Source organism: Bufo bufo, chromosome 5 (genome assembly GCF_905171765.1).
Source record: "Bufo bufo chromosome 5, aBufBuf1.1, whole genome shotgun sequence".
Taxonomy (NCBI): Eukaryota; Metazoa; Chordata; class Amphibia; order Anura; family Bufonidae; genus Bufo; species Bufo bufo.
Window position 1 is genome coordinate 529,603,077 of NC_053393.1, and position 23,182 is coordinate 529,626,258.

General features: G+C 46.0%; 1 protein-coding gene across 1 annotated transcript in view; it reads left to right on the forward strand.

Moving 5' to 3' along the window:
* The window catches only part of LOC121000638 (probable acyl-CoA dehydrogenase 6), a 166,039-nt gene that overhangs the window by 97,853 nt on the left and 45,004 nt on the right, over positions 1-23,182 (forward strand). Inside the window, exon 4 of the mRNA XM_040431205.1 lies at positions 3,904-4,033. Coding sequence (XP_040287139.1) covers positions 3,904-4,033 — 130 coding nt within the window. The remainder of the gene's footprint in view (positions 1-3,903; positions 4,034-23,182) is intronic.

Genomic DNA, 23,182 nt, shown 5'->3' on the forward strand with positions numbered 1-23,182 from the left:
GCACAGATGGGTTATGGGCAATAGTAACGAAAACTATGCAGTAAAGCTTAAACATTTCTGACCACGGTAGAAATCAAAGATATTGTTCTTTCAAATAAAACAAAAAAAAAAAAAAAACGGTGTCAGTATTTACAGCAGGTCTGGTGTTCTATTCATGAACCAGGAGGCTCAGGATAAGCAGTGTCCTAGATCCTGCCCAGATAGTAGCCGACACATACCGACCTAAAATGCTCTTTTGTCATGTACTGGATTTATTATGGGGGGGGGGGGGTCTACGAATACATTTGGCGATTTCCTGGTGCTTAGGCTAAATGTGGTCTGAGCAGAGCATGAGCTAAACACATGAGCAGCAGATGCACAGATCTCTCTGGTGCTTTGCTACAATGTATCAGTCTGGATTCACAGAGCATTGTTTGGACTGGATATGCAAAGACACCTTAAGGAGCTGGGATAGAAGATGGGAGTGGTAGTGGCCCTGATGAAGTGTTGAACAACATACAGTAGTAGCAGGCTTTAGTGCAATTCTTCTCTGGCACCAGCAAAGATATCGAGGCAGTTTGGTTGGTGGTAATTCAGCATTTAGGTGATCCTGGCCAGGTGGTTATTTGGTGATGGGTGGTTTGGCTGTAGTCCCTCACCTTACAGCAGTGTCTATAGATGCAGAAGTAGCAACGTAGCTTTACTTGAGGACAATTTGGAGAAATCTGTAGAAGGAGCTCTGTCGCCAGCTTATTCTACCTTCCAGTCTTGGCAAGACGCAGGGCCAGCGCTAGACTCTACCACTTGGAACCAAACCCCAGTTCGGGAAATGTTTTTGTACAGTAAAAATTGATTTATGAAATTATTATGAGAAGTTTCGGGAGACTTCGCGAAGTAATAACTTTAGCTCATCGGAGCCAATACATTCTAATACTGTACGGCGCTCCTGCTCCGTACAGTATTAGAACGAAGTTTTATGCGAATCGACTTCGGATGAAATACCTGAAGTAGATTCGCTCATCCCTATTGATGACGTCACCACACCCCGTCAGTGCGGTGATATGGTGATGTCACGATGGCTGCGGTGGCCTCTCTGCGAGCAAATGGATGAGGCATGTTTTTTTGGGGTTTTTTTGTTAGGAAAAATAGATTCACTACCACGAAGCGTGAGGAAATTCGAATTCGTGCAGAATCAAATTTTTCCTGAAATTCGTATCGAAGTCGATTCTTTTGACTTTGATTCCTTCATCTCTACTTATGACTTTGTTCTGCCATGAAATAAATGATTTTTAGCTTGAAATAAATAAAATTCAATCTTAAAAAAATGCCCCCGAAGATGGACATAGCCTTTAAGGGTATATCCACATGGGAAGGATATGGTGGGTTTGCATAGGGAAAATCTGCAGCATTTTAAAGCAGCAAAGTGGATGAGATTTAAAAAAAATTATGAAATAGCTCATCCACACACTGCAAAAATTTAAAAATAATATAAAAAATGCATTATGTCAATTTATGCTGTGGATATCTGCCAGTGTGCAAACGGTACAGTAGGTGGGGGATCCCAGAATTTGCATAGAAGCTTAGGAATTTCAAGTTACTCTTCTGCAGGTTTCCATACAGATGCTCCACTGGATACAAGAGGGTTAATCACACCAGCCCCCATGAATAAACTCCCTGATATGTGGGGATCTTTAACGGCACGTCTCTCGGTTATGTACCATCTCGGGAGAGCTGTATTAAAAATGGCTAATTAAATCTCGCCATCCTTCAGAATCTGTCATCTTCGGTCATGTCCGGAGCTCGGGGCAGCAGGTGCAGAGCTGACTCCAGCAGGAAACGCCATCTCCAGGGCTTCCTGACCCGACCCCAATCTACCAGCAAAACATTAGAAATAAAAAGGGACACCTATCTGATTTTCCTTACTCTAGATTTTCTCCAAAAATGTCACGACCCCTTCTCCTTCCTTTCACCTGCAAAGCAGTTTCTGTATGTGTGCACTGCAGTAAACGCTTACTATGCGCCAAGTGGCTGTATGGCGCTGAGAGACATGAATCAGCTCTGCGTACTATCAGGAATATAGTACATAGAATTTACAGGGACTAACGCAGAAGCCCTGGGGTTCGGTACATGAGATAAGATGTCACGCACATGGGCTCCTGCTTTTATACTCCCTCCATACAGTCATGAAGCCTTAGGCTCCGTTCACATTGGTATTGGGCCAATTATGGATTTCAGTTAATCCTGACAGAGCCTATTGACTTTAAAGAGGTTTTCCGAGACGTTTTTACTGATGACCTATCCTCTGGATAGGTCATCGGTATCTGATCGGTGGGGGTCAGACACCTGGGACCCCGCCACAGCCTTCTCCCTGCTGACCAAGCACAGCGCCGTCCATTGTATTGTGGCTGTGCATGGTATAGCGCCCAACCCCATTCACTTCCATGTGACCGAAGAACACAACGTCATATGGCCTAGGGAAAGCTGAGAGAAGGCCGCGGCGCTACTGATCAGATACCGATGACCTATCCAGAGTAATAAATTCTCGGAAAACCCCTTTGATGGATTTATTAGGTTTCCATTGGGTTTCCATTTTTTTGACAGCAAGAATACTGCAACCAGGGGAGGATTGGGAATTTAAAGTGGCCCTTGGTACAAACTAAAAGTGGCCCCATGTTGTTGGTGGATCCAAATTGGCAGAAGACCATAGTGCAAAATATCGTCCCATCTGAACTATATACCACACAGAAACACAATATACGGCCCCAAAGGCTGTTCCTCTGTGGTGGCCATCAATAGATGTCATTTGCTGTCCTCCTCCTCCTCCAGTTGTCTCTCATTAAGGTATGGAGAAGGGGGCTTAGGAGGTGCGGGCCACAGCAGTTGAATTCAGGAGGGCATGTGTGGTCACTGGCTGGGTACATGAGTACCTGATTCTCACAGCGTTAATTACCACTCATTATATACCCGGCCAGCGGCAGAGAGGAGGGCTTGAGTGGCCTCCTGGACATCAACCCACCGGGAAGTTTCCCTGTAAGGTCTATGGCCAATCCGTCCCTGAGTGAAACATACAACATGCTGTTCTGTCCATCAAAAATCATAGGAAATCTGACAGAACGGAACCCCAGGCCATTACAAATGGGCCAAAAGATGCAAAATATACTAATAAATATGATAGATATACTAAAAACATGTTAAAGAGGTATAAGATGCAAAATATAAAAAAAGAAATGGTAAAGGGTTTGTCCAGTTTATAAACCCCATTTCATACACTCTGTTAAAGGGGTTGTGCAGTGCTATTATAATGACCTATGCAGACAGGTCATTATTATCAGATCGGTGGGGGGTCCAACTCCTGGCACCACTCACCGATCAGCTGTTTTGAGTGCTGGTTCCACTTCAAAATTACCTGAATGTACGGTAGTCTCCTTTTCAGTGGGGTGCAAACTTAAAAAGACATCAAAGGAGGCTTTACCATCAGTCTGACTACCAATAAAAAGGGATTTAGTAGGATGCATCAGGAAGGTATAAAAAAAAATGGCTTACATTGATTTTTGTGGTGTCCACGTAATGTCACATGGTAAAGAGAAGTCCTAATGTTGGTAGAGGTAGCATGGAAAGCTTCCTTTAGTTACCTGACCCAAAACCCAAGTAACTTACACAACCTGGCTGGAGACTCCAACCTACCTTCAATCAAGCCTCAAGACACTAGGAACATCTTAAAGAAAGTTGTAGTTCTTTTCTTTATCCTTGTAACTTCTTGAAGAATGTTTTTGAACTTTTATAAGCTCAAGACATAGCAACATTATCAATCAAGGGACTTCAAAAGTATGCTTGATATCCATTGTAATGGTTTGGGTAGTACATCATCATGGTTTGAACTTTTTTTTTTAATATGGCCATTGTTTTGTCTTTTCTTTACATTAGAATATGGTGGAATGGGATTGGACTTCTCCTATAGTATTGCTATTGCTGAAGAACTTGGGAACATTAACTGTGGAGGCATACCAATGGCCATAGGCGTTCAGTCTGACATGGCTACACCAGCTCTCTCCAGGTAAAGTACTACCATTTATCTCCATTAAATGGAGGCCTTTCTCCACTATATCATCCTGCAAGAAAAAAGTGTCTTGGCAGTAGATGGTCTTACTGATGCTACTGATCCAGGGTTCTGATGAATCCCATGTCAAGGAAGCATGAAAAAAAGTCCACATCTAGAACTGTGTTGGTGGATTGAATGCAGTACTTATATCATGCATCATGGTCCAGAATGAAAGGACCACGAGGGGCACCTAAAAATATAAAGTAAGCTACATAGTTGAAGACTGATAAGAAAAGGGTGAAAGAGACATTACTACTGGAAGGGGAAGAGGCACTGGCAGAACTACTGATGTAACAGCCATAGTGATGGCAATGGTCCTGAGGGGGACCTCAAAGTCCAAATAGCTTATTTTACCATAGTTTAAGCATTGCTGATGTTACCCACGCTAGAGCTGATGCCGACTACTGTGCACGAAATCACTCTGATCATAAATGGTCACTATCTTCATAGAGAAAATAAATATTTCAACACCAATAAGACATCAGGGAATAGTCAAAGGGTACCAAGGAGAAAACATGGAGGCACAGAGTAGTAGGTAGAGAGAAGGAGGCATCAGGTAGTAATTGGTCATCAACTACTGTAATACAAGGGATTCTAAGAGATACTAAAAAGGAATATAAAGCAAAGGTATCAGATCCTGAATGTACCACTGACCACCAAGAACACTGATTATATCAAAGGTACCTAGACCCTCAAGAACTCCGATCATATCAATTACCACCTGATACTTCTACCACCAAAAACAATCATTATATCAATGACCACCAGGTACCTAAACCATTAAGAACTCTGATCATATCAATGACCACAAAGAACATTCATCACAGACTACTGGGTACTTCTGACCAACAAGAACCTTGATTATATTTCGGAGCACCAGATACTTATGGTCACTAACAGCATTGATATAGATACAATAAGATAAGACTTTATTGTCATTGTAACTTACAACGAACTTTGTAGCTTGTTGTGTAGCTCGTACAGTTGTCCAGCAGCAATGTACAATGTTCACAATGTCATCTACAGAACCATGTGCATACAATACACTCACAACTAAACTGCATACAGTACATGCAGAAATTTAAAAAGAAATCAAATCTAACCTGTCAAAACCCATAACCAAAAGTACATCAATTCTTAAATGCCTGTGCATATATGTGCGAAAATAAGATGAGGAAAGAGCCATATTATCTGATACAACCTCAGTAGTGTTGAGCGAACTTCTGTTTTAAGTTCGGCGTCTAAAGTTCGGCTTCCGGTTAGCGGAGAATCCCGATATGGATTCCGAATTCCGTTGTAGTCCATGGTAGCGGAATCAATAATCGGCCACAACGGACCACAACGGAATTCGGAATCCATATCGGGATTTTTCGCTAACCGGAAGCCGAACTTTAGACGCCGAACTTAAAACAGAAGTTCGCTCAACACTAAACCTCAGTCCTCAGTCTATTTGTTCATGCCTTAAAGGTTCTGTGTGTTTTGCCAGGTGGTAACAAAACAAATGACTCATAACCTTGGTGAGTTGAATCCGCTTTTATTCTACAGGCTCTCTTATACAGACAGCTAGCATATACCATATCCAAACTCGGGAGCTCAACCCCCACAATTGTCCGTGCAGTCTTAGCTACCCTAGCCATATCTCTCCTATTTCCACAGTGGTATTTCCATACCAAACTGTGATACAATAGGAGAGAATACTCTCTATTACACTACTTAAAAAAAAGGTGGGATGGAAGTCTAGCTTTATTCAACTTCCTCAAAAAGAAAAGCCTTTGTTGGGCCTTCCTTACCATATAATATACAATATTTTGAATTATAAAGCCCCACCAAACCTAAGATCATCTCCCCTTTCTACTCCCTCTCCATTTACACTGACAAGCAAAAGGGTAACAATGTTTTGAACTTTTGACTTTCAAGCTCCATATCTCACCATCCACTACAGCCAATCTCGACGTATGCTTCAGGTCGTTGTCCTACTGGAACACTATGTCGTCCTTTTCATACCCATAGTACTTAAGTGTACGAAGTAACTCATCTTGTAGGATACTGACATATAGCTCAGAATTGAGACCACCATCGATCCTGGTCAAGTATCCAACGTCTTTGGCTGTGAAATAACCCCATATTATGAGGTTTCCTCCAAAGAACTTGACAGTTCCTTCAATTTCTCGATCCGTTAGCCCCCTTTTCCCTTCTTTCTTCCAGACCCATTTCCACCCATCAGAACCCAGTCTATTGACTTTCGTCTCATCATTTCAAATCGCCTGTTTCTAAGGTTCTACTGTCCACCGTTCATACATTTTGCAAATGACATTTCTTATGATGATATTGAAGTCAAGACTTCTTCACCTTTTCTGGGGTCACCATTCCAGACTTGTGTAATGTGCGTCACACTGTACTTGCATGGACATCTGAGAAGCATACGAGCTACCTCCAATGCAATGTTTTTTCTACTGGATTAACCCCTGAAAGCCATCAATGTTAATCTCAGATGCCACGATCAGCAATGACGGGGAGGTGGCGTGATCGCCGTTCCCTGTCGTTGTGCCAGCTACATAAAAAGAAATGCGCTTCATGAGGAAGTAATTCGTCATGAAGCGAATTTCTTTGTGAAATTTGGAGAAGCAGCCGGATTCAATTTTTGATAACTTTGCTCAACACTAATAGAGAGGAGAAAGTGCTGTCCTCCTTATTCTCCTAAAATCAGTTATAACCTCTTTCATTTTTGCTTTATTAACCACCTCCGGACCGCCGAAAGCAGCGACGCGTCCTGGAGGTGGTTGATTCATTCCTCCTGGACGCATATACGCGTCCTCTCGCGAGACGCGAGATTTCCTGTGAACGCGCGCACACAGGCGCGCGCGTTCACAGGATTGGAAGGTAAGCGAGTGGATCTCCAGCCTGCCAGCGGCGATCGTTCGCTGGCAGGCTGGAGATGCAATTTTTTTGACCCCTAACAGGTATATTAGACGCTGTTTTGATAACAGCGTCTAATATACCTGCTACCTGGTCCTCTGGTGGTCCCTTTTGTTTGGATCGACCACCAGAGGACACAGGTAGCTCAGTAATATGTAGCACCAAACACCACTACACTACACCCCCCCTGTCACTTATTAACCCCTTATTCACCCCTGATCACCCCTGATCACCCCATATAGACTCCCTGAACACCCCCCTGTCATTGATCACCCCCCTGTCATTGATCACCCCCTTGTAAGGCTCCATTCAGACATCCGTATGATTTTTACGGATCCACTGATACATGGATCGGATCCGCAAAACACATACGGACGTCTGAATGGAGCCTTACAGGGGGGTGATCACCCCATATAGACTCCCTGATCACCCCCCTGTCATTGATCACCCCCCTGTCATTGGTCACCCCCCTGTAAGGCTGCATTCAGATGTCCGTATGTTTTTTACGGATCCACGGATACATGGATCGGATCCGCAAAATACATACGGACATCTGAATGGAGCCTTATAGGGGGGTGATCAATGACAGGGGGGTGATCACCCCATATAGACTCCCTGATCACCCCCCTGTCATTGATCACCCCCCTGTCATTGATCACCCCCCTGTAAGGCTGCATTCAGATGTCCGTATGTTTTTTACGGATCCACGGATACATGGATCGGATCCGCAAAACACATACGGACATCTGAATGGAGCCTTATAGGGGGGTGATCAATGACAGGGGGGTGATCACCCCATATAGACTCCCTGGTCACCCCCCTGTCATTGATCACCCCCCTGTAAGGCTGCATTCAGATGTCCGTATGTTTTTTACGGATCCACGGATACATGGATCGGATCCGCAAAACACATACGGACATCTGAATGGAGCCTTATAGGGGGTGATTAATGACAGGGGGGTGATCACCCCATATAGACTCCCTGGTCACCCCCCTGTCATTGATCACCCCCCTGTCATTGATCACCCCCCTGTAAGGCTGCATTCAGATGTCCGTATGTTTTTTACGGATCCACGGATACATGGATCAGATCCGCAAAACACATACGGACATCTGAATGGAGCCTTATAGGGGGGTGATCAATGACAGGGGGGTGATCACCCCATATAGACTCCCTGGTCACCCCCCTGTCATTGATCACTCCCCTGTCATTGATCACCCCCCTGTAAGGCTGCATTCAGATGTCCGTATGTTTTTTTACGGATCCACGGATACATGGATCGGATCCGCAAAACACATACGGACATCTGAATGGAGCCTTATAGGGGGGTGATCAATGACAGGGGGGTGATCACCTCATATAGACTCCCTGATCACCCCCCTGTCATTGATCACCCCCCTGTCATTGATCACCCCCTTGTAAGGCTGCATTCAGATGTCCGTATGTTTTTTACGGATCCACGGATACATGGATCGGATCCGCAAAACACATACGGACATCTGAATGGAGCCTTATAGGGGGGTGATCAATGACAGGGGGGTGATCACCCCATATAGACTCCCTGGTCACCCCCCTGTCATTGATCACCCCCCTGTCATTGATCACCCCCCTGTAAGGCTGCATTCAGATGTCCGTATGTTTTTTACGAATCTACGGATACATGGATCGGATCCGCAAAACACATACGGATTTTTGAATGGAGCCTTATAGGGGGATGATCAATGACAGGGGGGTGATCACCCCATATAGACTCCCTGATCACCCCCCTGTAAGGCTGCATTCAGATGTCCGTATGTTTTTTACGGATCCACGGATACATGGATCGGATCCGCAAAACACATACGGACATCTGAATGGAGCCTTATAGGGGGGTGATCAATGACAGGGGGGTGATCAATGTAAGGCTCCATTCAGACATTTTTTTGGCCCAAGTTAGCGGAAATATATATTTTTTTTCTTACAAAGTCTCATATTCCACTAACTTGTGTCAAAAAATAAAATCTCACATGAACTCACATACCCCTCACGGAATCCAAATGCATAAAAATTTTTAGATATTTATATTCCAGACTTCTTCTCACGCTTTAGGGCCCCTAGAATGCCAGGGCAGTATAAATACCCCACATGTGACCCCATTTCGCAAAGAAGACACCCCAAGGTATTCCGTGAGGGGCATATTGAGTCCATGAAAGATTGAAATTTTTGTCCCAAGTTAGCGGAAAGGGAGACTTTGTGAGAAAAAAAAACAAAAAAACAATTTCCGCTAACTTGTGCCAAAAAAAATAAAATTCTATGAACTCGCCATGCCCCTCATTGAATACCTTGGGGTGTCTTCTTTCCTCACATGTGGTCACATGTGGGGTATTTATACTGCCCTGGCATTTTAGGGGCCCTAAAGCGTGAGAATAAGTCTGGGATCCAAATGTCTAAAAATGCCCTCATAAAAGGAATGTGGGCCCCTTTGCGCATCTAGGCTGCAAAAAAGTGTCACACATCTGGTATCGCTGTACTCAGGAGAAGTTGGGCAATGTGTTTTGGGGTGTCATTTTACATATACCCATGCTGGGTGAGATAAATATCTTGGTCAAATGCCAACTTTGTTTAAAAAAATGGGAAAAGTTGTCTTTTGCCGAGATATTTCTCTCACCCAGCATGAGTATATGTAAAAAGACACCCTAAAACACATTGCCCAACTTCTCCTGAATACGGCGATACCACATGTGTGACACTTTTTTGCAGCCTAGGTGGGCAAAGGGGCCCACATTCCAAAGAGCACCTTTAGGATTTCACAGGTAATTTACCTACTTACCACACATTAGGGCCCCTAGAATGCCAGGGCAGTATAACTACCCCACAAGTGACCCCATTTTGGAAAGAAGACACCCAAAGGTATTCCGTGAGGGGCATGGCGAGTTCCTAGAATTTTTTATTTTTTGTCACAAGTTAGCGGAAAATGATGTTTTTTTTTTTTTTTCTTACAAAGTCTCATATTCCACTAACTTGTGACAAAAAATAAAAACTTCCATGAACTCACTATGCCCATCACGAAATACCTTGGGGTGTCTTCTTTCCAAAATGGGGTCACTTGTGGGGTAGTTATACTGCCCTGGCATTTTAGGGGCCCAAATGCGTGCAAAGTAGTTTGAAATCAAAATCTGTAAAAAATGGCCGGTGAAATCCGAAAGGTGCTCTTTGGAATGTGGGCCCCTTTGCCCACCTAGGCTGCAAAAAAGTGTCACACATCTGGTATCACCGTACTCAGGAGAAGTTGGGCAATGTGTTTTGGGGTGTCTTTTTACATATACCCATGCTGGGTGAGAGAAATATCTTGGCAAAAGACAACTTTTCCCATTTTTTTATACAAAGTTGGCATTTGACCGAGATATTTATCTCACCCAGCATGGGTATATGTAAAATGACACCCCAAAACACATTGCCCAACTTCTCCTGAGTACTGCAATACCAGATGTGTGACACTTTTTTGCAGCCTAGGTGGGAAAAGGGGCCCACATTCCAAAGAGCACCTTTCGGATTTCACCGGCCATTTTTTACAGATTTTGATTTCAAACTTCTTCTCACGCATTCGGGCCCCTAAAATGCCAGGGCAGTATAACTACCCCACAAGTGACCCCATTTTGGAAAGAAGACACCCCCAGGTATTTCGTGATGGGCATAGTGAGTTCATGGAAGTTTTTATTTTTTGTCACAAGTTAGTGGAATATGAGACTTTGTAAGAAAAAAAAAAAAAATTATCATTTTCCGCTAACTTGTGACAAAAAATAAAAAATTCTAGGAAGTCGCCATGCCCCTCACGGAATACCTTGGGGTGTCTTCTTTCCAAAATGGGGTCACTTGTGGGGTAGTTATACTGCCCTGGCATTCTAGGGGCCCTAATGTGTGGTAAGTAGTTTGAAATCAGAATCTGTAAAAAATGGCCGGTGAAATCCTAAAGGTGCTCTTTGGAATGTGGGCCCCTTTGCCCACCTAGGCTGCAAAAAAGTGTCACACATGTGGTATCGCCGTACTCAGGAGAAGTTGGGCAATGTGTTTTGGGGTGTCATTTTACATATACCCATGCTGGGTGAGATAAATATCTTGGTCAAATGCCAACTTTGTATAAAAAAATGGGAAAAGTTGTCTTTTGCCAAGATATTTCTCTCACCCAGCATGGGTATATGTAAAATGACACCCCAAAACACATTGCCCAACTTCTCCTGAGTACGGCAATACCAGATGTGTGACACTTTTTTGCAGCCTAGGTGGGCAAAGGGGCCCACATTCCAAAGAGCACCTTTCGGATTTCACCGGCCATTTTTTACAGATTTTGATTTCAAACTACTTTGCACGCATTTGGGCCCCTAAAATGCCAGGGCAGTATAACTACCCCACAAGTGACCCCATTTTGGAAAGAAGACACCCCAAGGTATTTCGTGATGGGCATAGTGAGTTCATGGAAGTTTTTATTTTTTGTCACAAGTTAGTGGAATATGAGACTTTGTAAGAAAAAAAATAAATCATAATTTTCCGCTAACTTGTGACAAAAAATAAAAAGTTCTATGAAGTCACTATGCCCATCAGCGAATACCTTAGGGTGTCTACTTTCCAAAATGGGGTCATTTGTGGGGTGTTTGTACTGTCTGGCCATTGTAGAACCTCAGGAAACATGACAGGTGCTCAGAAAGTCAGAGCTGCTTCAAAAGGCGGAAATTCACATTTTTGTACCATAGTTTGTAAACGCTATAACTTTTACCCAAACTATTTTTTTTTTTTACCCAAACATTTTTTTTTTATCAAAGACATGTAGAACAATACATTTTGAGAAAAATTTATATATGGATGTCGTTTTTTTTTTGCAAAATTTTACAACTGAAAGTGAAAAATGTCATTTTTTTGCAAAAAAATCGTTAAATTTCGATTAATAACAAAAAAAGTAAAAATGTCAGCAGCAATGAAATACCACCAAATGAAAGCTCTATTAGTGAGAAGAAAAGGAGGTAAAATTCATTTGGGTGGTAAGTTGCATGACCGAGCAATAAACGGTCAAAGTAGTGTAGCGCAGAAGTGTAAAAAGTGGCCTGGTCATTAAGGGTGTTTAAGCTAGGGGGGCTGAAGTGGTTAAGAACCTAATTACATTCTGAGCACAACCTAACCAAATTCTGAATCCCCCCCCCTATAATAACACTCATCATTTGTAGTCAGCAAACATCACTATAGTATTAGATGGATATATGGATACACAGTCATGATGATATCACTGACTACTAAGTATGTCTGACCACAGGGCCGGTGCAAGGATTTTTGCCGCCCTAGGCAAAGATCCATTTTGCCGCCCCCTCATGTCACTCACTCACTGACAGACACACACACACACACTGACAGACAGACACACACTCAGACACTCACTGAATGACGTACACAGAAACTCACTGACAGACAGACACACACTCACTCACTGACAGACACTCACTGACAGACATACACCTACCCACTGAAACCCCAACACACACATATACTCACTGACAGACAAACACACTCATATACTCACTGACAAACACACAGACACTTACTGACCAACAGACATCCACACTCACTGACATACACACACAGACACTCAATGACAGACACACATACATTTACTGACAGAAAGACAGACATACATACACTCACTCACTGACATAAATACACAGGCAGACACTCACTCAGTCAAACACTTAAACACTCACCTCCCTGGGGTCCAATGTGGTGCAGCTCCTCAGTCCTCCAGCGCGCAGTTTAGTATGCCGGGGCCGGAATGACGTCATATTCCGGCATCACAGAGGGCGCACGATGGAGGAGTGGGGAGCTGCTAGAACAGCCTCCCTTGCTGCCCGCCTCCTCATCAGGATAAGCAGATGTCTGCTCTGCCATATTTAAGAAGGACCTTCACCTCCTAGCCCCCCTGTAACGGCGCTGGGGGCGGCTCAAGAGCCGCTCGCCCAGGGCTGCAGCCCCAGTCAAGGGGAGCCCACCAGGGCGCCCCCAGCAGGCTGGCGCCCTAGGCGAACGCCTAGTTCGCCTATATGGTTGCACGGCCCTGTCTAGCCACCAAGAACATTGATTATATCACAGACCACCATGTGCTTCTGATTCTGACCACCATGAACTCTTTTTATATCACTGACTACCAAGATACTTCTGGCCAATATAGACATTGATTACATGACTGGTTGCCAGGTACCTGTGACCAACATAAACACCGATTATATCACAGACCACCTGTTACCTCTGGTCACCAAGAACATAGATAATTTCACTGACCACCAGGTACCTCTGACCACCAAAAACATTGATTATATCACAGACCACCTGTTACCTCTGGTCACCAAGAACATTGATTATATCACAGACCACTAAGTATGTCTGACCACCAAGAACACTTATTATATGACAGACCACCAGGTACCTCTGACCACCAAGAACATTGATTATATCACTGACCACCAGGTACCTCTGACCACCAAGAACATTGATTATATCACTGACCACCATGTGCTTCTGATTCTGACCACCATGAATTCTTTTTATATCACTGGCTACCAAGGCACTTCTGGCCAATATAGACACTGATTAGAGATGACCTTGCGTTTCGCCCGGCGGTCGTTTTGCTGCGAACTTTGCGGGTCCCCGATTCTCCGAACATGCGAACATATGGCGATGTCTGCTGGCGCCATATTCTTTTGCATTGCGCCGAACTTTGACCCATGACACATCCATCAGGTGTGACAGGACAGCCAATTGAGATGTTTCAGCACATGGACACACTCCCACCCTATAAAAGAACTCATTCTGACAGCCATTTTACATTCTGTGTTTTGCCAGTGTATGGAGAGGTTGCTGTGTGGAGCAGGGACAGACTGTTAGGTACACCAAATGCTAGCTAATAGGGCCACAAAAGTCCTTTTAAGGACTGGTATAGGTGTGCTATCGATAGGTGTGATATAGAGGGGTGTGATACACTTATAATATACTTTCTAACATAGAAAGTATATTATAGTGCATTTGTATTGTGCAGCAGTTGTGTGCTGTTCTGCTGCGATACCGCAGCTATATAGAGGGACAAACGCTATTGGAACAACTAATTGCAATGGGTGTGATACACCTGTTTCCACCAAATATTGATTGAGGCCTGCGATATACCTGCTTCCACAAAATACTGATTAAAGGGTTTGATATATCTGCTTTCACAAAATACTGATTAAGGGGTTTGATATACCTGTTTCCACAGAATACTGATTGAGGGCTGCGATATACCTGCTTCCACAAAATACTGATTAAAGGGTTGTGATATACCTGCTTCCACAAAATTCTGATTGAGGGGTTTAATATACCGGCTTCCACAAAATACTTATTGAGGGCTGCGATATACCTGCTTCCACAAATACTGCTCTTCTCTAGGGACTTTAGACACAGGGTCTTTTCGAAAATGACTGGCAGAGAAAGAGGAAGGCCGTTTCGCGCGGGGGGGGGGGGGGGGGGGGGGGGAAGGGTCGAGCAGGTGCACCAGGCTGGAGCCTAATGTACCTCCAGCCACATAATCACAAGTTCTTTTCTATCAGGTAAATGCCTAATTTTGGGGGCCTGTACTCCCATGGCCTACAGTATAATTTTTATCCAGTGACCGCCTAATGTACCTCCAGCCACATAATCACAAGTTTTTTTTCTGTCAGGTGAATGCCTATATTTTGGGGCCTGTACTCCCATGGCCTAAAATAAAATTTTTCTAGGCTCCAGCAGGGCACATTTTTGAGAGTTTCCCTTTAAGACGCATAAAAATGGCCCCTGATTAAAATACATATTTTTTTGTGGGAATTTTTGCCAATGATCCCCCTCTGGTATGTCACTGTCCATGTTGTGGCACTATTTGTGCACTTCTAGTAAGTATATGGAGGCTGCAAATATGACCTGAAGGTTTTTCGGTTCGCCTGCCATTCAATGGGGCCCACCGCGAACGAGCGGTTCTCAAATATTTGATCGCGAACCGTCCCGGCCGATGTTCGTCCATCACTAACACTGATTACATGACTGATTGTCAGGTACCTGTGAGCAACAAGAAAATTGATTATAGCACTGACCACCAGGTACCTCTGGCTACCAAGAGCACTAATTATATCACTAATCACCATGATCAAGGCCGGCATCAGCACCCGGCATTTCAGGGCAAGTGTCGGGGCCCACAGCTCCTGCGGGTGCCCACAGCGCAGCTGCCAGAAGCAATGAGCACTTCCATTAATACAGATGGAAGCACTCATTGCTGGAGTGCAGGGAGCTGGGTCCTGTCACTCACCGCTCAGCTACCCCGCGCTCCACCCCTCCTTCAGGCCAGTGGCGCTCTGGTGAAGCAGTAAGACTTCTCGCCGCTCCACTATTCAGCCTGCAGGCACGGATCGCGCTGCCAACCTGTGTGGGCAGAGTCTGCAGCCCAGTAATCTGCATAGGCTCCGCCCACACAGTGCTGCAGAGCGATCTGTGCCTGCAGGGAAGAGAGGACTGTGAGCTTCAGGAATGGGACAAGGTGAGTAGTTACTGTGTTTTTTTTTTTTTTTTTAATACAGAGGGGTAACAGAGGACTTTATTACTATGGAGGGGGCACAGAGGACATTACTACTATGGAGGGGGCACAGAGGTCTTTATTACAATGGAGGGGGCACAGAGGTCTTTATTACTCTGGAGGGGGCACAGAGGTCTTTATTACTCTGGAGGGGGCACAGAGGACTTTATTACTATGGAGGGGGCACAGAGGACTTTATTTCTATGGAGGGGGCACAGAGGACTTTATTTCTATGGAGGGGGCACAGAGGACTTTATTACTATGAACGGGGCAAAGAGGTCTTTATTACTATGGGGGGGGCACAGAGGGCATTTCTACTATAGAGGGGGCACAGTGGGCATTACTAATGTGAAGTGGGCACAATGGGCATTTCTACTATGGAGGGGGCACAGAGCCAGAGGGCATTACTACAATGAAGGGGACACAGTGGGCATTATTACTATGAAGGGGGCACAATAGGGATTTCTATTATGAAGGGGGCACAATGGGGATTATTAATGTGAATGGGGCACACATAGGGCATAACAACTGTGAAAGGGGCACAGAGAGGGTATAACTACTGTGAGAGGGCACAATGTGGGCATAACTACTGTGAGGGGGCACACTTCTGTATAAAACTACTGTGAAGGTTGTACAATGAGGGCAATACTACTGTGAGGGGGTACAATTTTTTTTTAAAGTATTGAGGGGGAAGGAGGTGCCAGAGAAAGGACACGCCCCAGGTGCCAAACACCGTAGGCACGCCACTGAAGCAAGGAACTATTTGCTCTCTGTTCCACCACTGAGGCGCCAGCAGCACAATGTCCTCACACATGGTCCTGCTGACCTGTGTAGGAGGAGGAACGGGGCAGGCTGGGAATCAGCTTCTGCTCCTCCTACACAGCAGCGCCATGTGTCACAGTATCCTGCTGATGGGGAGCACAGATCATGGGAGGAGCCAGGTGACTGAGGCCAGGAGGATTTATTGTTTGTTTTTTTCACTTCCTGTGAAGGGGGCACATCTGGGCATAACCACTGTGAAGGGGGCACTGGGCACATATATTGGCATATCCACAGTAAGAGGGCACATATCTTGGCATATCTAATATGAAGGGGCACACATCTTGGCATATCAACTGTAAGGGCGCACATATTTTGGGATATCTACTGTGAGGGGGCACATATCTTGGCATATCAACTGTGAGGGAGCACATATTTTGGGATATATATTATGAAGGGGGCACATAGCTTGGCATATCTACTGTGAGGGGGCACATATCTTGGCATATCAACTGTGAGGGGGCACATATCTGTGAGTAGACCTGAGGGACTAAAACACTGGGTAGAAAATAAAAGCAGGCACATAAGGACTGATTCCCATATAGCATGCTCTGTGTAAGGTATTTAATCTATAATACATGCAGTTTCATTGCTGTAAGCGCAGTGCAAAATGCCACAAGGGGCCCAACTGAGACTTTATCGGCCAAGGGCCTACATTAACCTGGAGCCGGCCCTGACCATGATCATCAATGATATCACTATTCATCAGGTAACTCCGGCCTCCACGGACACTGATTATATAACTGATCACCAGGTACATCTGACCACCAAGAACATTGATTACATCACTGACCATCAAGAACATTGATTACCGTACATCACTGGCCACCAAGAACAGTGAATATATTACTGACCACCAGAGACCACATGACTATCTCTTTGCTTAGCAACGTGAGAAGACTTGTTCCACATCCTTGTGTGTTGAGTAGAGAAGATAGCCTTTAAGATTTCTTGACAGAACTTTTATTTGGCTCATTAATTGAATTATTGGAGCCATTCCTATAGCTGCTCATTTATCAGCGTTTGCTGTTGGGTTCCCAAGGAAATCATTCAAAGCTATAGCTTGGGATTTATGCCAGGATGCTAGTCTCTGAAAATGTCCGTCTTACCAGTAATGATATTCCATGAAGCCTGCCAGGGGGAGACAGCCTAAACAGCCACTTGACTAATGATGCAAGCGAAGAGATTGTCTTTCTTCATTAAGAAGATTGCTCCATTCCTCTGTTGCTGGGGCTATGAAGGTTCCTCACAATCCGGCTCATATGTTTGAACAGTTTACTCCAACATAATATCTTGGGCGACCTATATGCTGTTCTAGATTTGCGATAAATTAGGATTATCAACCATTCATATCTTTAGTAGTGATGAGCGAGCATGCTCGGCCGAACACCTGTTCGGCTTGAGCATCTCGATGCTCGGCACATGGCGGTACTCGGCCGAGTACCGCATGTGCTCAAGCTCCATGCTCGAGTCTCCTCCCTGCACGTTTCTTGGCTTCTACGCAGCCAATAAACGTGCAGGTAAGTACTGCCCTCACTTTAATGCCAGTAGTCAAATATCTGTGACATCCAGTGTACTTTTTCAATAGACGGTGTCCGCGGCGGACAGTGAGATTAGCTGCGCCACATCTTCAGTGTAAAGTGTGCACATCCCAAAAATATCTGTGACATTCAGTGTACTTTTTCAATAGACAGTGTCCGCTGCGGACAGTAAGATTAGCTGCGCCACTTCTCCTGTGTAAAGTGTGCACATCCCAAAAATATCTGTGACATCCAGTGTACTTTTTCCGTAGACGTTGTCTGCTTCTGACAGTGACCTTCTCAGGGCCACATCTGCAGTGTAACGTGTGCGCTTAAAAAAAAATTCTGTGACATCCAGTGTACTTTTTCCGTAGACGGTGTCCGCTTCTGACAGTGACCTTACCAGGGTCACATCTGCAGTGTAACATGTGCGCTTCAAAAGTTTATCTGTGACATACATTGTAATTTTTCCATAGACGGTGTTCGCTTCTGACAGTGGCATTACCAGGGCCACATCTGCAGTGTAACATGTGCGCTTAAAAAATGTATCTGTGACATCCAGTGTACTTTGTCAGCTTTCAAACCATACTCCCCCCGGAACCAAAAGACTTTGGTTTCTCAGAATCAGCTCGGTGGTTCATGGGATCGCCGGTCGTCATCGTTTATGATCGGAACTACGACGGTATCTGATCGTCTTCGAACCTCCGACTTTCGTTCTTGATTAATGAAAACATTCTTGGCAAATGCTTTCGCTTTGGTTCGTCTTGCGCCGGTCCAAGAATTTCACCTCTAGTGGCGCAATACGGATGCCCCCGGCCATCCCTCTTAATCAGGGCCCCAGTTCCGAAAACCAACAAAATAGAACCGGAGTCCAATTCCATTATCCCTAGCTGAATGGTTAGCTAGGCAGCAGGCACAGCTCAGCGCCAGGACCTCAACCATAAAGTTTTAGAGGGTCAGCTAAGCAGCAGGCCCTCGCATATAATTTTTTAGAGGGTCAGATCACCTGCAGGCCTAACCTACAATCTTTTAGAGGGTCAGCTCACTAGCAGGCCCTCACCTATAGAGTTGAGCGGACACCTGGATGTTCGGGTTCGACGGGTTCGGCCGAACTTCACCAAAAAGTTCGAGTTCGGGCCCCGAACTTGACCCCGAACCTTATTGAAGTCAATGGGGACCCGAACTTTTGAGCACTAAAATAGCTGTAAAAAGGTCATGGAAAGGGCTAGAGGGCTGCAAATGGCATCAAAATGTGGTTTAGAGCATGGCAAGTGCTCTGCAAACAAATGTGGATAGGGAAATGACTTTATCATAACATAAAATACGTAAAAATAAAAAATAATAATCTTGATCTAGGAGGACAAGGTCCATATGGAGTAGGAGGTTGAGGAGGCGATGGATGTCGCGGTGGAGGAGGAGGTAGCCTACACTGCTTTTTGATTTTAAATTTATTTTTATTTAATTAGGGTCCACCCCAAAACATTGGGAAATATAACCTTGATCCAGTCATGCTAAACACACGTTCAGACAATACACTGGCTGCAGGGCAGGCCAGCACCTCCAAGGCGTAAAGGGCAAGCTCAGGCCATGTGGTCAATTTGGAGACCCAGAAGTTGAAGGGTGCAGACCCGTCATTCAGTGAGTGTAGGCGTGTGCACACATACTGCTCCATCATGTTGGTGAAATGCTGCCTCCTGCTAAGGCGTTCCATATCAGCTGGTGGTGCTGGTTGTTGTGGCGTGCTGACAAAGCTTTTCCACATGTCGGCCATGCTAACCCTGCCTTCTGAGGTGCTGGCGGTGCCCCAGCTGCGTTGGCGACCTCTTCCTCCGCCTCTGCATTCGCCTTGTGCTTCCACTGTGCCCCCGCTGTCAGGTGGGAATGCCACTAGCAGCGCGTCTACCATCGTGCGCTTGTACTCGCGCATCTTACGATCATGATCCAGTGACGTAATTAAGGACGGTACATTGTCCTTGTAACTGGGATCCAGCAGCGTCGCCACCCAGTAATCAGCTCAAGTTAGAATGTGGGCAACTCGGCGGTCGTTGAGGAGACACTGCAGCATGTAATCGCTCATGTATGCCAGGCTGCCCATAGGCAACGAAAAGCTGTCCTCTGTGGGAGGTGTATCGTCTGTGTCCTCTGTATCCCCGTCCAACAACGGGTGATGTTCAAGATTGGATGCTTCATGCATAGGGTATTCCATGGTGTGGGGCCCTTGTACCTGCAACGTAAATTCACCAGGTATGCCCCGTTGAGGACATTGAGGTCTAGTAACTCTGCGAATTTTAACATCCCACAAGTTATTAAGATCAGACGTGGAGGTAGATCCTTTTCGGCTCAAGGGGCCAGATTTTGGAACCACCTACCTCTGGCCCTGAAAATGATTCCCAGTCTTCTCTCATTCAGACGTGCACTGAAAACCCTACTTTTCAAACAGGAGTTTGATCTTCCTATGTAACACTTACCTTGGTTCATATAATTTTGGGGGTTTTCCTAAATCTTAGTCTATAAATTCACGGTTGGTAATGTCCCTTCTATTTCAAAGATACCTTTTCCTCACGTTTATTAATTTTGTTCTCTTCACATTCTCTATATCTCGTCCGAACCCTTTGAACCTTGAGATCCCCCTACCTTCCCTCCCTCTTTCTTGATTCTCCATTTGAAAAGTGCTAGGAAATTGGTCTCTGGAATAGGTGCCTTATCCTCTAGGCCTTTGCAGCCCATGGTAAAGTGTCATGCCTTCTTCTTAGCCAGCTAAGCGCATCGAGGCCCTAAGGGTAAGACTGCGTGTACACAAGACTATACATCATCATCATCATCATCATCATCCCCCCAGCCACGCAACCGTGATGGCCATGAGCTGGTCTGGGTGCCACCCTGCTGTGAACAAGGTTCCTCCTCCTCCATCTCCTCCTCCTCATCCTCCACCTCAACATCCTCCAGAACTGTGCCCTGGCTGGACAATTGTGAACCTGGCATTTGTGGGTGCACGAACCCACCCTCGTAGCCACTTGTGAATGACTGGCCGGAAACCCTACGAAATGAGAAGTGGTGCTGTTCCACAGAGCGACTCACCCGTGCGTGCTGCAGCTAAAACTCCACTATGGCCTGCTGCTGCTCGCACAGTCTGGCCAGCATGTGCAAGGGGGAGTTCCACCTTGTGGGCACGTCACATATGAGGCGGTGAGCGGGATCGCCGATGTTATGCTGCAGCGCTGACAGGCGAGCAGCAGCAGGGTGAGAATGCCGAAAGCGCGCACAGACGGCCCGCACTTTATGCAGCAGCTCTGACATATCGGGGTAATTTTTAAGGAATTTCTGCACCACCAAATTCAGCACATGCGCCAGGCAAGGGATGTGCGTCAAACCTGCTAGGCCCAGAACTGCTACGAGATTTCGCCCATTATCGCACACCACCAGGCTGGGCTTGAGGCTCACTGGCACCAACTACTCATCGGGTCTGTTGTTCAAGGCCCATCCACAGCTCCTGCGTGGTGTGGGGTTTGTCCCCCAAACAGATAAGTTTTAAAACTGCCTGCTGTCGTTTACCCCTGGCTGTGCTGAAGTTGGTGGTGAAGGTGTTACGCTGACCGGATGAGGAAGCGGAGTAGGAGGAAGTAACAGGAGGCAAACTGAAGCGCCCTGCAATCCTTGGTGGTGGAAGAACATGCGCCAAACTGCTATCCGCCTCAGGCCCAGCCACCACTGCATTCACCCAGTGTGCTGTTATGGAGATATAACGTCCCTGACCGTGCTTACTGGTCCACGTATCCGTAGTCAGTTGCACCTTGCCACAGATGGCATTGCGCAGTGCACACCTGATTTTGTCCCCTACTTGGTTGTGCAGGGAAGGGATGGCTCTCCTGGAAAAGTAGTGGCGGCTGGGCACGACGTACTGTGGGACAGCCACCGACATAAGGCTTTTAAAACTCTCTGTCTCCACCAGACGGCATTTAGGGCCAGGGATCACGGGTGGGTAGGGGGGTACTTCCTCTTCCGCTTCAGTGTTTGGGAGATGGAGAGCTGAACGCTTCCGTGGGACATTGTGGAGATGCTTGGTGACCCAGATGGTGGTGTTGCTGGCAGATCCTCTGTTTGCGGGGTGGCAGGTGGCACTGTCACTCCAGAGGTGGGTGAAGAGGCCGAGACTGCAGCAGAAGAGGAAGCAGGAGGAGCCAGAGTTTTTGAGGTGTCTACTCCACTGCAGCTTGTGCTTTGCACTTAAATGCCTGGTCATACAGGTTGTGCTCAGGTTGAGAACGTTTATACCTCGCTTCAGGCTCTGATTGCACAGCGTGCAATCCACTCATGTCTTGTCGTCAGCACATTGTCTGAAGAACTGCCACGCCAGGGAACTCCTTGGAGCTGGCTTTGGTGTGCTCGGTCCCTTGCTGAGGTGGGCAGTAGCAGGTGTACTGTCTAGAGGACGGCCGCTCCGCTTTTGCACCCTGCTCCCTCTCCTGCTGTGCTGGTGGCTCTGTGCGACCACCGCCTCTTCCTCCTGAACTACACAGGTCACTCGCATGACCTTGATTCCATGTGGTGTCGAGGACCTCATCGTCCTCCACATCATCTGCCACCCAGTCTTCACCCCTGCCCTCCTTGTTTGCACACTTTCGAAAGCCCCAGCTGTTGGCACCTGTGTTTCGTCATCATCCGAGACATGCTGCGATGGTCCTCCCATGTACTCATCTTGAAAGATAAGTGGTTGGGCATCGGTACACTCAATCTCTTCCACTTCTGGGGCAGGGCTAGGTGGATGGCCCTGGGAAACCCTGCTAACTTGGGGCTCAGACTGCTTGGCTGATTTTCAAGGGGGTGAGGTGAAAGACTGATAGACATCGGCTGCAGGTGCCAACTCTGATCTTTCAGCAGGAGACTGGGTGGGAGACAATGTGAAGGAACTGGAGGCACTGTCAGCAACCCAATCTACTACCGCCTGTACTTGTTCTGGCCTCACCATTCGTAGAGCCGCATTAGGCCCGACCAAATACCGCTGCAGGTTCTGTTGCCTACTCGCACCTGAGGAAGGGGTTTCACTTGTGCGTGTAGCTGGCACAGATCGACCACGTCCTCTCCCTGCAACAGGAGCTCCACCAGCAGCACCACGACCGAGGCCTTGTCCCTTATTTGACGCTCTCCTCATATTTCTCAAATTTAGGATCTTGCCCAAAAAGGGTGTTTTTCTAATAGCAGAATAGAACCACAGTATCTAAAGTGTGTATCTCACACGTACAGATGCAGACTAGGCCACAATT